This window comes from Eulemur rufifrons, chromosome 30 (genome assembly GCF_041146395.1).
Source record: "Eulemur rufifrons isolate Redbay chromosome 30, OSU_ERuf_1, whole genome shotgun sequence".
Lineage (NCBI taxonomy): Eukaryota > Metazoa > Chordata > Mammalia > Primates > Lemuridae > Eulemur > Eulemur rufifrons.
In genome coordinates this window covers 24,295,860-24,317,006 of record NC_091012.1, presented here as the reverse complement: position 1 = coordinate 24,317,006, position 21,147 = coordinate 24,295,860, and the positions used below count along the sequence as shown (strand labels likewise).

Genomic DNA, 21,147 nt, shown 5'->3' with positions numbered 1-21,147 from the left:
CTTTTTGCCGGGACCCCCTTTATCTTCTTTCCTGACACCTATAATGACAGAGGGTATAATTTAAGCTAACAACTGATTATTCTTTACAAGAGAAGTTCAAATATGAGCCTAATTAAAGAATTTCCTAACACTTCTTCCTTGCTAAAGCATGTACTTTTAATAAGGAAAAGCCCCTGACATGTCATTCAGACTCTTATTCACGTGTGTGCTTACACACGAAACTACTGCCTGCATCTCACCGTCTGGAAATACCATTTGTCACCTAGGAGTAATTGGCTAATTTGCTGGGTTTGCCCTTTAAATGTTCCATGTTCTCCTGACATCTGTGAGTTTCATTTAGAGGCTTTTAGGGCTTTTTACTAGAGATGACACTATCTGGAAAGGTGTTTTGAAGGACAAATTTCACTATGGTTCCTTTAATCAGAAGAGAACACTGTTCCCATGCTAAAGGCACACAATTCTTGCAAGAAAGGAGTAAATGCTAGTACCACAGCCAGGACTATGGGACTATGGGGAGTGTATCAGGGTTATAACCAGATACATTCGTAACCCTTAGAACTTCCTGTAACAGCAACTTGCCACCAAACAACTTACCATCACAACAGGTTACAACGAAACAGTTACAACCACGACTTTCCATCATACACGTTGCTGTAACAACCATGAGTTACAATCACAACAGGTTACAACCAAAAGTTACAACACTAACTTGTAAGTCTGACTAATATTCCATTCACACAGTGTCAGATCTTGATGTATACTATACAAAAAGGTTTAAACCTTTGGTAGTTTGGGGGGAACTAAAAATATCTGGCCCTGGGGAGGACAAGACTATTCAGGGGCAAACTGAGGGAGCTTCTTTGCAGTGATGGAACAGTTCTGCCTCCTGATCACGGTGATAGATACTCCAATCTACATGTGATAACACTTTACAGACCTCCACACACACCCACACACACCTGAACACACGCAAAATCCAATGAAATCTGAATAAAGTCTGTACCTGATTTAACAGTATTGTACCAATGTCAACTTCCTGGCTTTGACAATGCAAGATCATCTTGGGGGAAGCTGAGTGAAGACTACACAGGAACTATTTGTTTAACTTCTTGTGAGTCTTAAATTATTTCTAAATAAAAAGGTATTTTAAAAGATATCTGACCTGGCGTGGGTCTCTTTAAAAAATGCTTGTCATGATGAGTTTTACTCCACCCATCCCAGGAGAGACAATGTGTCCCCTGGCCCTCAGTTATTATAATTGGTGCTACCTCAGCAGACAGGTTTCTGCTAGCAAGGAAATGTTAACCCATGCAGTACACCTTGGCTTAAGGAACATTAGGGGAAATGTGTGACTTTTCCAAGCAGGCTTATAAATCTCCCCTTGAGCTGCACAGCCCGCATCATTCCAAGTGAACCCAGCTTGCAAGCTGGGATGTCTGGGAATTACCTCTCATTTCCCAGAGGCAGGGTAAAAATGGCTCAATTAACCAAGTTGCTGCATAATCACCTTTGTAACTGTTGAGCCTAAGAAATGTTGATTTATAGAAATGCCCCATATATTTTTAGAGACAGAAATGATTTCAGGAGTTTACCAGGTTTTGCCCTAAAGGAAAATGTAAACGTGTTAGTTCGAATATCAAAAGCTGCCTGGCCTCAGGAGGGCTTCTCAGTGGTCAGTAACAGCTACATTCCAAGGCGATGCTACAATCCAGGCCTATGGCTCTCACCTGTTTTGAAAGACAAAGCAGGTCTTGCCTAGAGCCACGGGATGCTGGAGCTAATCAACAAAGGCCACCAGAGATGAGGACTGACCAAAGATGAAAGCTGATCAATAAGATATGTTGCCGGAGCTGGGCCCAGACAGAACCATGAGGTTAAAGTAAATAACATAAGGCACAACTCATACTTGACTTCTGAAATCTCTGTTCTAATACACAATAACCAGAGCCACGATGTCTCTGTTTTTACTAAAATAATAGCCTTATCATAAAACTTAAAAGTTTTCCCTAAAAAGATTTTATAACTCATTGTTCACCTAGAGAGAGTTAGTTAAAGGATCTGTAGTAGCCTTTTAAAAGACTTTAACCCTAAACCAAACTATCTATCATTATGTAAATCCCGTTACTCTTTGACAACCAAAAACCTGTACTTACCTATAAATATCTATATAAAACTTCAGTCTGGGTTACATTTCCATGAGAAGAAATGTAACCTTCCGGACACCCTGCTTTGTCTATCTTCATAAATCTTTACCTTATAAACTATATCTTTGGCTCTGTGTATTATTTTTATTTCTGTTTCCTATTATTTTTTTCATCCTTTATGACGACCCCTGTCTGAGGGACCCAAACTTTTGCTGGGAACATAACTAACTCCCCACAGTAACCAGAGTAAGGTGTGTGTTTGAACAAATCAAAGCTCCTACCTTTATTCCTGTCAGGTTTATAATCACCACCCCCTACTATGTCTTCAAGATCCTTGTCTGAAAAACCTAGAGAAAATAAAGTACACATTTCAATGACAAAAAAAATTTTCAGCAACAAGAAACTTGTGTTAATATTCACAGAAAATGACTGCCAGTTGCCCTTGAGAATGTCCTTGATGAATTCTAAGAGGGCCCCCAAGATCCTTTCCGATGGGTACACATGCCCTGGGTAAGGCTCCATCACTCTGACTGTGAGTGGGACCCACGAATAGGATGGGTATCACTCCTGTGATTAGGTTGTATTACATGCCAAAGGTGAGGGCATTTTGCAAATGTAATTAAGGCACCAAATCAGTTTGACGTTGCATTAATCAAAAGAAAGATTACCCTGGGTGGGCATGACTTAATCAAGCAATCCCTTCAAAAACAGGTTTAGCATTTCCCTGAACTCACACATAAGCAGCAACAGGGTGCTTCTCTCCTCCGCTCCTCCCCACCCACCTCTCTGCCTCACTGCTGCTGGTCTTGAAGCAGCAAGTAGCCATTATTTCTACAGCTGCAAGGAAATGTACTCTGTCAACACCACATGAACTTGGAAGAGAGCCCAACCTCACATGAGACCCCAGCCCTGGTCAACACTTTGACTGCAGCTGGATGAGACCCTAAACAGAAATCTCAGCTCAGCTGTCCCTGGACTCCGGACAAAAGGAGATTGTGAGCTAGCAAATGGGTGTTGTCTTAAATAGCTTTCTGGTAATTTGTTATGCAGCAATAGAAAACTAATATGACGGGCAGAAAAAATTATTAATTTTATTACAGCCCAACCTTTGAGTACGTGTCTTTTAGTATTCTGTGTGATGAAAGCATTTCTGTTGCACTCCAAAGTACTATAGTTGCCTCACAAAAGGACTGTGTGATTATTCCAGTTCTAAGATGTATTAGCTGCTCTGGGTCATGGAAGACCACTTTTATTAGACAGAATGAATGATGAGCAAACTATAGTTTTACCAACTTGAATATTTGACAGATGTTTCCTTGAAAATGAATTAAATGAGCTCATCAACTCAAGGAAAACCACTGATGGCATTTGTTGCCAATGATAAGATTTCAAGTAAAAGTTAGGATTCTGAAAAACAAACCTATATCCACCACTGAGTTTAACAGCTTCCCAATACTTACAGACTTCTTCTAATGAGATGGGTCATGATATGCATACATGTAACTTTTGGTTTTGCATAATGAAACGTGGCTTACTTGGAAGCTCAAAAAACCTCAGGATACCAGTATTTTTCCCAGTGACTGACGCACAATGTCACAAAACCATGAATGGGTAAAAAAGACACATTGAGAGGGCTACAGAGTCCCGTGGAACCAACCTTCACTGACAGAGTTGCATGTTCCACACTGTACTTAACCAGTAAGAAACAGCCACTGCTTGACTTTTGCTGTCCACAGTCATCCGAAAAGTCTATCAAAATATTCCTCCCTTCCCCCACTGCATATGGGTGTGAGGCCGGATTTTCTTCATATACTTCAACCAAAACACCATCTCACAACTGAACAGAGAAGTGGACGTGAGAATCCAGCTGTCGTCTATCGAGCCAGACATGAGAGGAATTTGCAAAAATCGAAAATAATGCCACTCTTCTCACTAGATTTTGTTTTTGTCTTGCCAAGCACACTTATTTCTCATAAAAATATTTTATGTTAAGAGTGTGGGTTTAGTGTTGTTCATTTTAGATTAACAAATGTTAATCTAAAATGTGGAAATTCTAATGTGGAAAGTCTTTAAGTCCTAAGATAGTAAATATCAAGAAGTGACCCACATAAACAAAAGCTCTTGAGATCCTCAATGATTTGGGGAGTCCCGAGACCAAAAAGTTCGAGAACCACTGTTTTGGGGTTCTCCTGTGGCTGGAAGTGCCCTGAGCTCTGCCAGGCCCAGGGTGGCTCTGTGGGCTGTGGTAGTTAACGAGACAGGACCCAGCCAGGGAGCTGCAGAGCTGCCCGGTGGTGTGAGCCAGCCAGGACTTACCTTTTCCTCCAGTGCTCGGTTTCCTGCCGCCACCATCTCGATCATTTCGATCATCTAAGGCATCAGCCAAGTCAAAATCATCAACTTCAGAGGCCCCAAAACAAAAGACACAGTCAATTAGTTAATCTATGGGTAGCTCATTTAGATACTGTCCCAGAGGGAGCTCCATGGGGTCCTCCCTTACTGCCCTCCTCAGAGCAGCCACCTTACCTGCAGGATTTGCTGGAGCTCTGGGGGTTGCTGGCCTCTTGGTTGTAGTCGTGGTGATGTGGTCCCATCTCTCTAAAAGGGGGAGGGAGGACAGCAAAGGGACCATATTCAGGAACAAAAGGCAACAGCTATTCGTGGCTCAGGGAAGTCACATGAATAGAGTACCCTTGTCTTGGTCCTTGAGGCCCCCTGTATGATCTCCGAAGACTCACTTTGAGATGGATGACAGAGATGTAAAGGTTTAAATGACATGGGTTCTGTTCACTTTTCTTCGGGGATGGGGATTGCCAGGCAGATGCAGTCCCACATGTGACCAGGTGAGTGGTAAAGCCAGGACTTGAGCCCAGATTTGTGGGAAATGACCACACAGGCCAGGGAGTTGTAGAGCTTGAATGTGACCCTTGAGATCTCCAAGCCTCGATTCCACCACTGTCAAATCTGGCACTTAAGCCATAGATAATACTGCCCAGGCATGAACTGAGGTTACATTCTCAGTAGAGAATGGGAGTATCTTAGAAACTGAAAATGGTTACAACACATACACAATTTTATGTACGTGTGGTTACTGTTATAGATATTAGGTCTATTGGGCACAATGAGACTCCTTTAAAAATATGGACTTCTTTCACTCAATTTACACAGAATGGCCTTCACAAGTTTTCTAATTATTTCTTTTCTGAACTTGAGAAGACTGTGCTGTAACTGTTCCTACTACTGAAGTTAATAGAGGTAAAAGGCAGAAACAATGCTGTATACAGCAAGCACCGAGAAGAGAAACAGCAATGTGTTGGGGGGAACCTCAATAACTTTTATAGATCAATAGTTTGATGGCCAAACTGACCAAGGCCATTTAAAATGCACTGCCTATCATTTTTGGAGAGGGCCTCAGTGTTGTCCATGGATCAAAGAAATACAGGTCTGAATCTTCTGCAAAGAAAGTATAAAAAATACAGTAAGTCATGACCCAACAGTTCTTAGCAGGAATAAAGAGGATATTACATAATGATAAAAGGATCAATCTACCAGGAAGACATAACAATCCTAAATATGTATGCACCTAACAACAGAATCTCAAAGCACATGAGGTAAAAACCTGATAGAGCTGAAAGGAGAAATAAACAAATCCACATTTATAGTTGGAAACTTCAACACTCCACTCTCAGCAACTGGTAGAGCTAACTAGATTGAAAATCTGCAAGGATACAGAGGAACTGAACAGCAAAATCAACCAACGGGATTTAATTGGCATAATAGGACACTCTACCCAATCACAGCAGGACAAACAACTGTTCAACCATCGATGGAATATTCACCAGGCATCATATCCTGGACCAGGAAACAAACTTCAACAGTTTGAATCCATTATGGTCAAAGAGACTCCACTCTGTATAATTCAAATTAGAAACAAGAAAAGAAAAAAGAAAATCTCTAAACACGTGGAAATTAAACAACATACTTCTAAACAAAACAAGGGTCAAAGAAAAAGTCTCAAAGGAAATTATTAAAAATACATAGAACTATTTGTAGATGAAAATACAACATATCAAAATATGTGAGATGCAGCTAAAGCAGTGTTCAGAGGGAAGTTTACAATACTAAATGCTTAAGTTAGAGATGAAGAAAGGTCTCAGCATCAATAATCCACATTCCTAACTCAAGATACTAGAAAAAGCTAACCGGATACTAGAAAACCAAGGCAAGCAAGAACAAAAATCAATTAAATTGAGAATAGGAAAGCAACATAGAAAATTCAATGAAACAGAAATCTTGTTCTTCGAAAAAGTAAATAAAATCGATAAACCTCTAGCCATACTAACATCAAAGGAAAAAAGAACACACCAATATAAGGAATAAAACAGAGGATATCATTACAGATCCTGCGGCCATTCAAAGAATGGAATGCTATGAGCAACCTTATGCTCACATATTTGACAACTTGGAAGAAATGGACCAATTTTTCAAAAACACCAACTATCAAAATGCAACCTGATCCCACCTTCATGGATTAGAAGACACTAATATTGTTGAAATGACAATAGTACTACCCAATGCAATCCTGGCCAAAATCCCAATAACACTTTTTGCAGAAATAGACAAATCAATTCTAAAATTCATATGGAATCTCAAAGAACCTCAAATAGCCAAAACAATCTTGAAAAAGAACTTAGTTGGAGGATTCATACTTCCCTGATTTTAACACTTACTACAAAGCTACAGTTATCAAAACAATGTGGTACTGGCATAAGAACAGACATATAGACCAATGGAACAGAAAAACAGTCCAGAAATAAACTCTTGCATACATGGTCAATAGATCCTTAACAAGGATGTCAAGGCCATTCAATGGTGCAAAGGACAGTCTTTTCAACAAATGGTGCTGGGAAAATTGGATATCCACATGAAAAAGAATGAAGTTAGACCCTGACCTTATACCATGTACAAAAATTAATTCAAAATAGATCAAAGACATAAACATAAGAGCTAAAACTATAAAACTCATAGAAGAAAATATGGGAGAAATGCTTTATGACATTGGATTTGGTAATGATTTCCTGGATATGACACCAAAAGCACAGGTAGAAAAAAATAAATTAGTCTTCATCAAAATTAAAAACTTTTGTGTAACAAAGAACATTATCAAGAGAGTGAGAAGACAAATCACAAGAATGGGAGGAAATATTTGCCAATCATATATCTAATAAATAATATATCTATACTATATAAAGAACTACTACAACTAAACAACACAAAAACAACCAACCTGACTTTAAAATAGACAAAGGACTTGAATAGATATATCTCGAAAGAAGATATACAAATGGGCAATAAACACATGAAGACACTCAGTATCACATCATTATGGAAATGCAAATTGAAACAGCAAGGAGATACCACTTCACACCCATTAGGATGGCTATTGTCAAAGAAAATGAAAAATAACAAATGTTGGTGAGGACATGAAAAAATTGGAACCCTGGTGCATGCTGGTGGGAATGCAAAATGGTACAGCTCCTGAGGAAAACAGCTTGGCAGTTCCTCAAAATGTGAAACACAGGACTAACTATATTATCTGGCAATTCCACTTCTAGGTACATACCCAAATGGATTGAAAGCAGAGGCTCAAAGAGATACTTGCACACCAGTGCTCATAACAGCATTATTCACAACAGCTAAAAGGAGAAAACCATCCAAATGTCCTTCACATGTGAATCGATAAATAAAATGCTGTACATACATATAATGAAATATTATTCAGCCTTAAAAGAATGAAATTCTGATACTGGCTACAACATAGATAAACCTGGAAAACATTACATTAAGTGAAATAAGTCAGACACAAAAGGACAAATATTTATGATTCTACTTATATGAGGTACCTAGAATGGCCAAATTCTTACAGACAGAAAGTATAATAGAGGTTACCAGGAGCTGGGGGTAAGGAGGAATAAGGAGTGACTATTTAATGGGCATAGAGCTTCTGTTTAGGATAAAAAAATGTTCTAGAAATAGATAATGGTGATGGTTGCACAACGTATCTGTATGTTCCACGCCCATGGATTCAACCATCTGTGAACCAAAAATATTCAAAAAACAATAAAAAAATACAATTATAAAAATACATTTTTAAAGATACAGTATAACAACTATCTACACAATATTTACAATGTATTAGGTATTATAAGTAATCTACAGATAATTTAAAGTATACAGGAAGGGCCAGGTGCGGTGGCTCACGCATGTAATCCTCGCACTTTGGGAGGGCGAGGTGAGAGGATTGTTTGAGCTCAGGAGTTCGAGACCAGCCTGAGCAAAAGCAAGACCCTATCTCTACTAAAAACAGAAAAATTAGTGGGTGTGGTGGCACACGCCTGTAATCCCAGCTACTAGGGAGGCTGAGGATGGAGAATCACTTGAGCCCAGGAGTCTGAGGTTGCTGTGAGCTGGGCCGATGCCACAGTACTCTAGCCCAGGTGACAGAGCAAGGCTCCATCTCTAAATAAATAAATAAAGTACACAGGAGGGTTGCATGGGTTACATGCAAATACTACACCATCATATAAGGGACTTGAGCATCTGAGGATCTGCTATGCACAGGGGTCCTGGATTCAATGTCCAAGATACCAAGGGATACCTTGGTATATTTAACGTCACTGAATTATACACTTAAAAATGGTTACAATGGTAAATTGTTATGTATCCTTATCACAATAAAAAAAAAATCTCTCAACCTAGGTGAAATATATTAATAAAACCTGAATATTCCTATATCCATTAATGAAATTCAATTTTTAATTTGAAAGTTCCCAAAAGAGAAATCTCCAGGCCTTGATGGTTTCACTGGAGAATTCTACCAAACAAAAAAAAACTATCAATTATACACAATCTCTTCCAGAAAGAAGAGAGGAGGGAATACGTTCCAATTCATTTTATGAGGCCAGTGTTATTCTGGTAGCTAACAAAGATAAAGACTGAAAAAAAAAAAAAAAACCTTTAGACCAACATCTCTCATCAACTTACATGCAAAAATCTTCAACAAAATATTAGCAAATTGAATAGAATGTATAAAAAGAACTATACAGCATGAATAAATGGGATTTATTCCAGTTAGGCAACACTGGGTCAATATTTGAAAATCAGTGTAATACATCCTATCAACAGACTAAAAAAGAAAAATCACATAATCATATTAATTGACACGAAAAATTCCAACACCTATTTATGGAAAAAAAAAAAACCTTAAGCAAATTAGGAATAAAGGGGAACTACGTCAACTTCATAAAGAACATCTTTTCTAGACACCTATAGCCATCAACAGATTAACGGTGAAAGACTGAATGTTCCTTCTCTAAGGCCAGGAACAAAGCCAAGGACATTGCTCCTATTTAGCATAGTACTAGAAGTTCTAGCATTGCAATAAGAAAAAAATATATACAAATTGGAAAGGAAGGGATAAATCTGTCCCTATTTACGGGATGATATGATCATGTACATAGAAAATTCCAAGAAACCCACAAAAAACTCCTAGAATTAATAAGTGAGTTCAGCAAGGTCTTAGGACACAAGATCAAGAATTTCAATTTCAACCAAGTGCTGTGGCTCATGCCTATAATCCTAACAGTCTGGGAGGCCGAGGCAGGAGGATCACTTCAGCTTAGGAGTTTGAGACCAGCCTTAGCAAGAGCGAGACCCTATCTCTAATAAAAAAAGAAAAAATTAGCTGGGCATGGTGGTACATGCCTGTAGTCCCAGCTATTTGGGAGGCTGAAGCAGGAGGATCACTTGAGCCCAAGAGTTTGAGGTTGCTGTGCACCAGGCTAATGCCACAGCACTCTAGCCCAGGCAACAGAGCGAGACTCTGTTTCAAAAAAAAAAAAAAAAAAAAAAAAGGGAATTTCAATTTCATATAACAGCAATGAACATTTGGGACACAAAATTAAAAACACACTACCATTCACAATTGCTTAAAAGAAAATAAAATATTTAAGCATATACTGAAACATGTACAGGACTAGTTTACTAAAAATTACAATATTCTAAAGAAAGAGGTCAAAGAAAACATAAATAAATAGACATACTGTATTCACGGACTGGAAGACCCAACCAAGTAAGAATATCAACTCTCCCTAAACCCTAAACTGATCTATATGTTTAATGCCAGTCCTATCATAATCTCAGCAGAGTTTTTTTTTTTTTTGACATAGACAAACTTATTCTAAAATTTTTATGGAAAGGCACAGGCCCTAGAAGTTTTTTAAAAATCTCAAAAAAAGAACAAAGTGGGGCCAGGCGCAGTGGCTCACACCTGCAATCTCAACACTTTGGGAGGCCAAAGTGGGAGCATCACTTGAGGCCAGGAGTTTGAGAGCAGCCCGGATATCACTGTGAGATTCTGTCTCTGCAAAAAATTTAAAAAATTAGCTGGGCATGGTGACACATACCTGTAGTTCTAGCCCAGGAGGATCACTTACGTGAGCCTGAGAGTTGGAGGTGCAGTGAGCTATGATCACACCACTGCACTCTAGTCTGGGCAACAGAGCAAGGACCCAGTATCACCAAAAATAAATAAATAAATAAATATAAAATGGGATAAATCACTCTAACCAATATTAAAGCTTACGTGATAGCTACAGTGATCAAGACAGCGGCAAAGAGATAGACACATTTGTGACAATGTGGATGAACCTGGAGGACATTATGCTAAGTGAAATTAGCCATGCACAGAAAGACAAATACTGCATGATCTCACTTACGTGTGTAAACTAGAGGAATTGAGCTCAGAGAAGCAGAGAATAGAATGGTGGTTGCCAGAGGCTGGGGAGATGCTGGTCAAAGGGTACAAAATTTCAGTTAGACAGGAGGGAAAAGTTCTGGAGATCTATTGGACAGCAGGGTGACTACAGTTAATAATAATATATTGTATACTCAAAAATTGCCTGAAGAGTAGATCTTAAATGTTCTCACCACAAAAACACGTTGGTAATTTCTTTAAAAACTAAACCTATAACTGCCATACAACATAGCAATCACAGTCCTGGGCATGTATCCCAGAGAGATAAAGACTCATGTTCACACGAAACCTTACAAGTGAATGCTTATAGCCACAAACTGGAAACAACCTGGATGATCTCCAATAAGTGAGCAGTTAAACAAATTCTATGTACACCCATATCATGAAATACCATTCAGCAAGAAAAGCAACAAATTATTGACACATGCGATAACTTGGATAGATCTCAAGGGAATTATGTTGAGTATAAATAGTCCCAAAACATTACATACTATATGATTCTATTTGTACAGAATTCTTGAAATTGCAAAATTCTACAGATGGAAAACAGATTATTGGTTGTCAGGAGTCAGACACAGGCAAAGAGGGGGTGGTGGGGGGTGGCTTTGTTTATAAAGGGGCCACAAGAGGAATCTTTGTGGTGATGAAACTGTTCCGTCTGAACTATCACGGTATACACATGAACCCACATAAGTGATACAATTGCACAGAAGTGAACAAACACACAAGGAGAAGTAAACTGGGGAAATTTGAGTAGGATCTCTGGATTATATCAATGTCAATATCTTGGTTATGATCTTACACTATAGTTTTATAGGATGTTACCACTGGGCGAAACTGGGTACAGGATGCACAAGATCTCTCTACATTATTTCATGTGAATTCATGTGAATTTACAATTACCTCAAAGTAAAAAGTCAATTAGAAAGATAAAGACTTATTTGAGCACCAAGGGAATTTTTGATGGGGAAAAAAAAAAAAGGTATGGCTGGGTACACGCCTATAGTCCCAGCTACTAGGGAGTCTGAGGCAGGAGGATTGCTTGAGCCCAGGAGTTCGAGACCAGCCTGGGCAACACAGTGAGACTCCATCTCTAAAAAAAAAATAAATAAGTAACAGAAAAGGTATGACATGTAAAAGGATGGTCTTCAAGGACTCAGAAACGTTTATTATCCACACTAAAAACTAAGGCGCCAATCATGTAGACCTGACTGGAAAATGGCAGTGGGTAAGAACATCTAGGAACGAGGTGGTGCAGAAGGCAACTTTCCAGACAACTGAGGCGTGTTCCTTCCTCTGCCCAATGGCTCCGTCAACACTGCACACCTTCCAGAGAGCATATCTTTACAGAGCAAATTACACAGTTCTGTGTCTCTTTGAAATCAGGATACAGAATACAACCTTTCTTGGGGTCCCAGGGTTACAATTTTTCTGTTATTGCAGTGTACTTACCCCTTGGAGACCAGCTCCCCTCTTAGCTTTCTAGACTGTTGGATCTAGTGTTCCATAGACAAGGAAAGCTGCCAAGCAGATAAGTACACACTACAAGTCCAAACTTGTGCTTCTGAGGTACTGCAACAACTCTTTGGCCAACCAAGGCGCACCACCTGACCCTGAACTCACGTTTGGATCAATCAGTACCTTCCCTGTGCAAACACTTGGCATGGCAACATGCTGCAGATGAAAAGGCCCTTGCGGTAAAGCCAGAATCCCCAGACTCTGGCCCAGCTGTGCTGCTGGCGTGCAGCATGACCCTGGACAAGTCTCTCCCATGTGAACAATGGGGGGAGGACATGATCATTAAGGTTGTCTCCAGTCTGACATCTCGAGTTCTTCCACATTAGTAAAGATGGCTTTAATTTTTAAAATTTAAATTTATTAATAAAGGTAATACATGCTCAGTATTAAAAATATCCAATGGTATAGAACTGTAAGAAAAATCCAGCCTCAAACCTATCCCCAGTGGTGGCTACCCTAGCTTTTCAGATCTGTATGCAGGCCTGTGTGTCTGTGTGCTCACATCCACTTTTATTTTACAGAAATTGACTGATACTACATACAGCCTGTTCTGTGAATTGCCTTTTTCCTATTGGTTCCAGAGATCTACCTTATTCTTTGTGATGGCTGTAGAGTATGAATGGTTTAGAATTTATGTATTTCACTAGAATTTGAGGACGTTTAATTTTTGACTGATACAAAACACAAGAAAGTCGCAAACATCATTTCAAATGTACCTCTGCACACATGCATAAGTTTACCTAGAGGGAAAATGCTTTGAAGTAGAATTGCTCAAAGATTTTACTGAACTGCCCTCCCAAAAGGTTGAATTAATTTATATTACTGTCTACAGAAGTGGAACTGAAAAGGGATGGCTTGTACAACGAATGACACCTAAAGCAGCCCTCCTGTCTGCCCGCAGCACCACAGTATGTGCTCGCTGCACGTTAATACTGAAGAGATTACTGAGCCGAATGAAACATCCTGATGCCACATGACTGTGTAAGGTCATCTTCTCAAACAGTGGTTCTCAAAGAGTGTTCCATGGACCCCTGGGCGGGGGGGTCCATGAGCTCATAACTATTTCTTACATAATCATCCTTAGATGTTCTTTGCCCTTTCCATGGGGTTGATATTTGCACTGTGGTACAAAAGCAATGGTGAGTAAACCTGCTGGCCCCTTAGCATGAACCAAGGCAGTGGCACCAAACAGTACTATAAGTCATTCAATTCTTCACCACTACATACAGCTGAAAGAGAATGCCAGTTTCACTTAGGCATGCCCTAGTTGAACATGGTAGGCAAAATTCTAAGATGGCTGCCAAGACTCCCACCCCCTGATGTACACACCCTGTATAATCCTTGCCCCTTGAGTCTGGGAGGGACCCATGAATAGGCTGAATGTCACTCCTGTGATCAGTGATGACATAGCAGAGGTGAATGGATTTTGCAGATGTACTTAAGACATCCAATCATTAAGACTTTGAATTACTCAAAAGGAAGAATATTCTGGGTGGTTCGGACATAATCATGTGAGCCCTTAAAAAGAGGGCTTGAAGCCTTCCCTGAGCCGACAGTAAGGCAGCAGAAATTCTTTGACTTTCTTGGCCAATCTTGAAGAAGCAAGCAGCCATGAGTTCTATAGCTTCATGGAAATGAATTCTGCCAACAATTGTGAACCTGTGAATATGTTGCCTTACATAGGAAAAGGGACTTTACAAATGATATAAAGCTAAGGCCCTTGAGATGGAGAGATTATCCTGAATTATCCAGTGGGGCCAGTATAAGCACAAGGGTCCTTATAAGGGAAAGAGAAGGCAGGAGAGTCAGAGAAGGAGATGTAATGATGGGAGCAAGGGTGAGAGTCAGAGAGAGACTTGAAGATGCTACTCTGCTGGCTTTGAAGATGGAGGAAGTGGCCACAAGCCAAGAAATGCAAGTGGCCTCTATAAGCAGGAAAAGAAAAGGCAACAGATTCTCCTTCAGAGTTTCCAAAAGGAACGCAGCCCTGTTAGCACCTTGATTTTAGCCCAGCAAGATCCAATGTTGGACTTCTGACCTTAATGATAATAATAAGAATAAACCTGTGTTGTTTACACAACCAAGTTTGTGGCAATTCATTACAGCAACAATAGGAAGCTAACATAATCTCAAACTTTAGATGAGACCCTAGTCCCAGTTGACATTTGCACTGTGGTCTTACATAAGGCGCTTAGCAGAGAACTCAACTAAACAGGACCCACACTCCAGACCCAGGGAAATGAGAGCGAATAAAAAATTATTTTAATTATTATTATTTAGCTCACCAAATGTAATTGGTTATAAATAATACAAAATAAGTATCAAGGAGCTGAAAAAATTTTTATTAGAGTTTAACATTTTGTGTGATGAAATGGAAAGGTGGTTAAAGCATTTCTGTTGCATACCCAAGTACAACAGGTTACTCAAGAAAAACCACTTGTGTGACTGTTTCAGTTTTGAAATGAATTAGCCACATGTTTCTTCTCATGGAAGACCAAATTTCCTTGGAAGAGCAAATGACAAACTATCGATGTGCATATTTGAATATTTACAAAAATTCTTTTGAAAATGAATGAAGTGTGCCTGTCACTTCAAGGAAGTCAACTGACAGTATTTGAAAATAAGAAAATTTGAGCTTTAAAAAAAAATTAGAACTTTGAAAAATGTGTATCCAGCACCATGAGCCCGACAGCTTCCCAATACATAAAGACTCTTCCCGTCAGACTGCTGGTGATATTAACAAATGTGACGTTTGAATATTGCATAAGGAAAGGTGTCACAATTTGGAAGCTCAGAACAACTTAGGACACCAATATTTTCCATATCACCTGTACAAGATGTTACAAAATCATGACTGGATAAAAGATCCATTCATAGGGTAAAAGAGTCCAATGTGATTCAGTGGAAATGAACAGGGAAAGTTCACTGATATGGTACTTGACCTCAAGAAACAACTTTCTATTAATAATTTTGGTATCTAAATGTGCATTTGAACATTAATCCAAAAAATTAGAAAGCAGGAGCGTTTATATTAATATCAGATAAAGGAGGTGTCCCAGCCAGGAAATTACTAGACAAAAAGAAGTACATAACCCAATGATAAGAGAATCAATCCACCAGGAAGACACTGTGATCCCAAATTTGGATGTACCAAAAAACAGAAACTCAAAATACATGAAGCAAAAACTTATAGAGGTAAAAGGAGAAATAAATTCGCAATTATAATTGAGGAATTCAATACCCTATTGTCAGCAATTAATTGGACTAGTAGACCAAACAAAAATCAGCAAGGATGTAAAAGAACTGACACAAACAACCATCAGGATCTAAGTGACATACAGAGAACATTCCACCCAACAACAGCAGAACTTGCTTCTCAAATGCACTGGGAACATTCTCCTGGATAGACCATCTGATATGCCATGAAACAAGTCTTAACAGACTGAAAAGGATTAAAATCAAACAAAGTATGCTCTCTGCTCACAATTAGAAAGCAATGACAGAAATAAATTAGAGAACTTCATACAAATATATGAAAAATAAAACAATATACTCCAAAATAACTAATATGTTAAAGAAGAAATCAGAAGGGAAATTTAAAAAATACTTTGAGAAGAATGAAAACAAAAACACAATCTACCAAAACTTATGAGATACTGCCACAGCCATGCTTAGAAGGAAATTTATTGCTATAAACAGACAAAGAAGAAAGATCTATAACCAATAGGCTAACTTTTCACCTTGGAAAACTAGAAAAAGGAGATCAAACAGAACAAGCAGAAGGAAGAAAATAATAAAGATGAGAGTAGAAATAAATGAAGAATATGACCGGCACAGTGGCTCACGTCAGTAATCCTAGCACTCTGGGAGATCGAGGAGGGAGGATTGCTTGAGCTCAGGAGTTCAAGACCAGCCTGAGCAACAAGTTCCCTGTCTCTACAAAAAAAAAAAAAAAAAAATAGCAAGACTAGCCAGGCATGGTGGTGCGAGCCTGTAGTCCCAGCTACTCGGGAGGCTGAGGCAGGAGGATCGCTTGAGCCCAGGAGTTGGAGATTGCAGTGAGCTATGATGATGTCACAGCACTCTACCTGGGGTGACAGAGCAAGACCCTGTAAAGAAAGGGAAGAAAGAAAGAAAGAAAGAAAGAAAGGAAGGAAGGAAGGAAGGAAGGAAGGAAGGGAGGGAGAGAGAGAGGGAGAGGGAGAGGGAGAGAAAGAAAGAGGGAGGGAGGGAAGGAAGAAAAGGAAGAAAGAAAGAGAAGAGAAAAAAGAAATCAATAGAAAAATAGAAAAAGTCTATAAAAACAAACGATGGTTTTTCAAAAGATAAACAAAATTGACAAACCTTCAGTTTGACTGACAAAGAGAAAGAGAGAGATGGTTTGTACTAAAATGAGAAATGAAAGAGAAGACATCACTGCTGACCTGACAGAAATAAAAAGCATTTTAAGGGAATACTACTGACAAAAATATGCCAAGAAGTTAGATAGCTTAGATAAAATGGACAAATTCCTAGGAAGATACAAACTATTGAGATTGACTGAAGAAGAAAATCTGAATAGAACTATAACAAGTATATATAATAACCAAAAAACTTCCCACAAAGAAAAGCCTAGGACCATATGCCTTCACTGGTGAATTCTATAAAATATTTACATAATTAACGACAATCCTTCAAAAAACTCTTCCAGAAAATAAAAGAGGAAACACGAGTTAAGAGACCAGTTAAGTTACTGATACCCAAACCAGACAAAGATATCACAAGAAAAACTACAGACTTATGTCCAACAGGAATATAGAAGCAAAAAGCCTCAACAAAATACGAGAACACAAACTGTAACAAAAATAATTATTTACAATTGATTTTTTTTTTTGAAGTTTCAAAAGCAATTCAATGGAAGGATAGTCTTTTTAACAAATGATACTGGAGCAATTAGACATTCATAGGCAAAAGTTAATTTCTAGGAAAAAATATATGGAACCTAGGTACAGGCAAAGAGTTCTTAGACTTTGCATCAAAAGCATGATCCATAAAAGGAAAAACTGATAAGCTGGACATCGTCAAAATTAAAAACTTTTGCTCTGCAAAAGACCTTGTTAAGAGGGCAAAAAGACAAGCTACAGAATGAAGGAAAATATTTGCAAACCATGTTATCTGACAAAGGACTAGTATCTAGAATATTTAAAGAACTCTCAAACTCAACCATAAAAAAACCCAAAAATTCAATTAGAAAATGGACCAAAGACATGAACAGACATTCCACCAAAAGGATACACAGATAGCAAATAAGCATATGAAAAGATGTTCCATATCATCAGCCAGAGAAATACAAATTAAAACTACAATAAGATATCACCACACACTTATCAAAATGGCTAAAGTACAAAATAGTGACAACACTAAATGCTGGTGAAACAACTGGATTATTCACACAACACTTGAGGGAACGTAAAATATTATAACCTTCCTGGAAAAGTTTGGCCACTTCTTATAAAACTAAACATAACTACCATATGGTCCAGCCATTGTACTCTTGGGCATTTATTCCTAAAGAAAGAAAAATTTATGTTCACACAAAAAAAACTATTAGAGTTCATAGTAGCTTTATTCATAATAGCCAAAAACTGGCAATGACTTCAATAAACTGTGGTACATGCATACCATGGAATACTTCTCGGCAGGAACAATGAATAAACAATTGATACACCCAATATCTTAGAAGGATCCCAACTGATTCATGCTGCACAAAAAATGCCAATTCCAAAAAATTGCCTACTTTATGATTACATTTATATAAAAGTCTTGAAATGAAAATAGTTTACAAATGGAAAATAGATTAATGGTTGCCAGGGGTTAGGGATGGGATAGGAGAGGGGGACAACACTGTAGGCAGGTTGGTGTGGTTATAAAATGTAATGACAAGATACTTACGGTGATGGAACTATTCTGTATCTGACTATCATGGTGGGTACACAAACCTATACATGTGATGAAATTGCAGAGAATACACATATCAGTGAACACAAACAAAACTGGGAAATTGGAACAAAATGGGTAGATTATATCAACGTCAATATATGGTTGTGACAGTACAGTACAATTGACAAGATGTTGCCATTAGGGGATCGCTCTGTATTATTTCTTACAAATACATGTGAATCTATGATTATCTAAAAAATAAAAGTGTAATTTTTAAGAAGTATATAACATGGGCAACGTATGTAACCTGCAATTCTGTATCCCCCATAACAATAAGATGAAAAAAAAAATAAAAAAAAAATAAAAATCAGAAGGTTAAAAAAAAAAAAGAAGAAGTATATAAAGTTGAGAAACAAGGGACATTTTGTCAAAAAAGTTTTGGTACTTAAATGGCTGAACTTCAGCAGTGCAGGGAAACTTAGAAAATAATTATTATTTTAAGCTGTTAAGTTTATGATAATATACTCAGGAACACTGGGAAACTAAAATAAATAGAAAATGTATTGGTTTTATTAAAGCATGACCATTTAATATTCGCTGATAAAACACTAAATACATTTGAAGCTTTTATACAGCACATTGAAATACAAAGGTTGACACACAGAAAAACCACTTGTGTAATTACTGCCATTTGAGCAGATTTAGTCACTCCTCTCACAGATTTTTCCTTGAAAGAGTGAATTAAAGAGTAATTAATAAATATTTAAACTTTTTCATATTTTGCCAACTTGAATATTTGACAGATGTTTCCTTGAAAATGAAATGAGCTCATCAGGGAAAACCACTGATGGCATTTGTTGCCAATGATAAGATTTCAAGTAAAAGTTAGGATTTTGAAAAACAAACCTATATCCACCACTGAGTTTAACAGCTTCCCAATACTTACAGGCTTCTTCTAATGAGATGGGTCATGATATGCATACATGTGACTTTTGGTTTTGCATAATGAAACGTGGCTTACTTGGAAGCTCAAAAAACCTCAGGATACCAGTATTTTTCCCAGTGACTGACGCACAATGTCACAAAACCATGAATGGGTAAAAAAGACACATTGAGAGGGCTACAGAGTCCCGTGGAACCAACCTTCACTGACAGAGTTGCATGTTCCACACTGTACTTAACCAGTAAGAAACAGCCACTGCTTGACTTTTGCTGTCCACAGTCATCCGAAAAGTCTATCAAAATATTCCTCCCTTCCCCCACTGCATATGGGTGTGAGGCCGGATTTTCTTCATATACTTCAACCAAAACACCATCTCACAACTGAACAGAGAAGTGGACGTGAGAATCCAGCTGTCGTCTATCGAGCCAGACATGAGAGGAATTTGCAAAAATCGAAAATAATGCCACTCTTCTCACTAGATTTTGTTTTTGTCTTGCCAAGCACACTTATTTCTCATAAAAATATTTTATGTTAAGAGTGTGGGTTTAGTGTTGTTCATTTTAGATTAACAAATGTTAATCTAAAATGTGGAAATTCTAATGTGGAAAGTCTTTAAGTCCTAAGATAGTAAATATCAAGAAGTGACCCACATAAACAAAAGCTCTTGAGATCCTCAATGATTTGGGGAGTCCCGAGACCAAAAAGTTCGAGAACCACTGTTTTGGGGTTCTCCTGTGGCTGGAAGTGCCCTGAGCTCTGCCAGGCCCAGGGTGGCTCTGTGGGCTGTGGTAGTTAACGAGACAGGACCCAGCCAGGGAGCTGCAGAGCTGCCCGGTGGTGTGAGCCAGCCAGGACTTACCTTTTCCTCCAGTGCTCGGTTTCCTGCCGCCACCATCTCGATCACCCAAAGCATCAGCCAAGTCAAATTCACTACCTTCAGTGGGCCCCAAAACACAAAGGAAATAGCCAAGTGATTAACAACTGGGTACGAGATTCCAAAAACACCAAAGCGCCCATGGGTTCAACTGATCAGAACAATGGGTTAAGACAAAAACGTAAATTGGAATCCAACTCTGTGTACAGACATTGATAATGAAAACATACATAGGATGGAGCAAGTTACTGCTTTCTGACTTTGCGGTATACTACCAGTTTTTTAATTAATTTATATTCCTAACTGTGCTTTGCTTAGGCCAGTAGTCAGAACATTTTTAACAGTATACTCACTGATGGCAAGTATTAACCCAAAATTCAAAACCAGGTGCACAGAGTCCATAAACTGGGCAATCAAAAGGGAGACCACATGGCTCACAAAACGCCTCTTTGAATGTGGAAATGTGAAGAAATGCAGACAAATCATAAAGCAACAGTGACTCTCTGTTGGGTCATCACCATCTCTTGAGAAGGAAATTAACTCTCTGCTGCAGCGAATGTATTAGCATGCCCCTAAAGTACTGGTAACAGGTTACTGGATTAGACCAACGACTGGGGCTCCAACCCCAGGGCCAAGTTTTTCTTTATGTCAGTGAAGATGTCTGAATGGCAAAATAGCCGATCTGAAGAAAGGCTCAAACAAGTACAGGAATGAGTTGTAAAGAAGCACTGAGTTTCGACATCCTTTACTGAAGATGACACTGTAAAATAAATGTCATTCCAAAATGTCCCATCTTCCTAAAGAAAAATGTTTGATGGGCTTCATAAAACCTCTATTATATCTTCCCTGATTTTAGAATATGAAATGGTTGACAAGGTTAAGTAGTCCAAATACATTTATTTGGCTCTTGAAATTTTCCCAGGCAAGAGTTTTC

At 38.5% G+C, this 21,147-nt stretch overlaps 1 protein-coding gene across 5 annotated transcripts in view; it reads right to left on the bottom strand.

The window, feature by feature from the left end:
- CD99L2 (CD99 molecule like 2) overlaps positions 1–21,147 on the bottom strand; it is a 107,326-nt gene that overhangs the window by 19,390 nt on the left and 66,789 nt on the right. For 2 of the 5 annotated variants that reach the window (XM_069464559.1, XM_069464560.1), the window contains 2 exons: positions 4,461–4,544; positions 2,426–2,491 (listed from right to left, as the gene is read on the bottom strand). In XM_069464559.1, coding sequence (XP_069320660.1) covers positions 2,426–2,491; positions 4,461–4,544 — 150 coding nt within the window. Of the gene's footprint in view, positions 1–2,425; positions 2,492–4,460; positions 4,545–4,670; positions 4,743–20,198; positions 20,288–21,147 lie in introns of all 5 variants that reach the window. The other 3 variants (XM_069464557.1, XM_069464558.1, XM_069464561.1) reach the window with 3 other exon arrangements.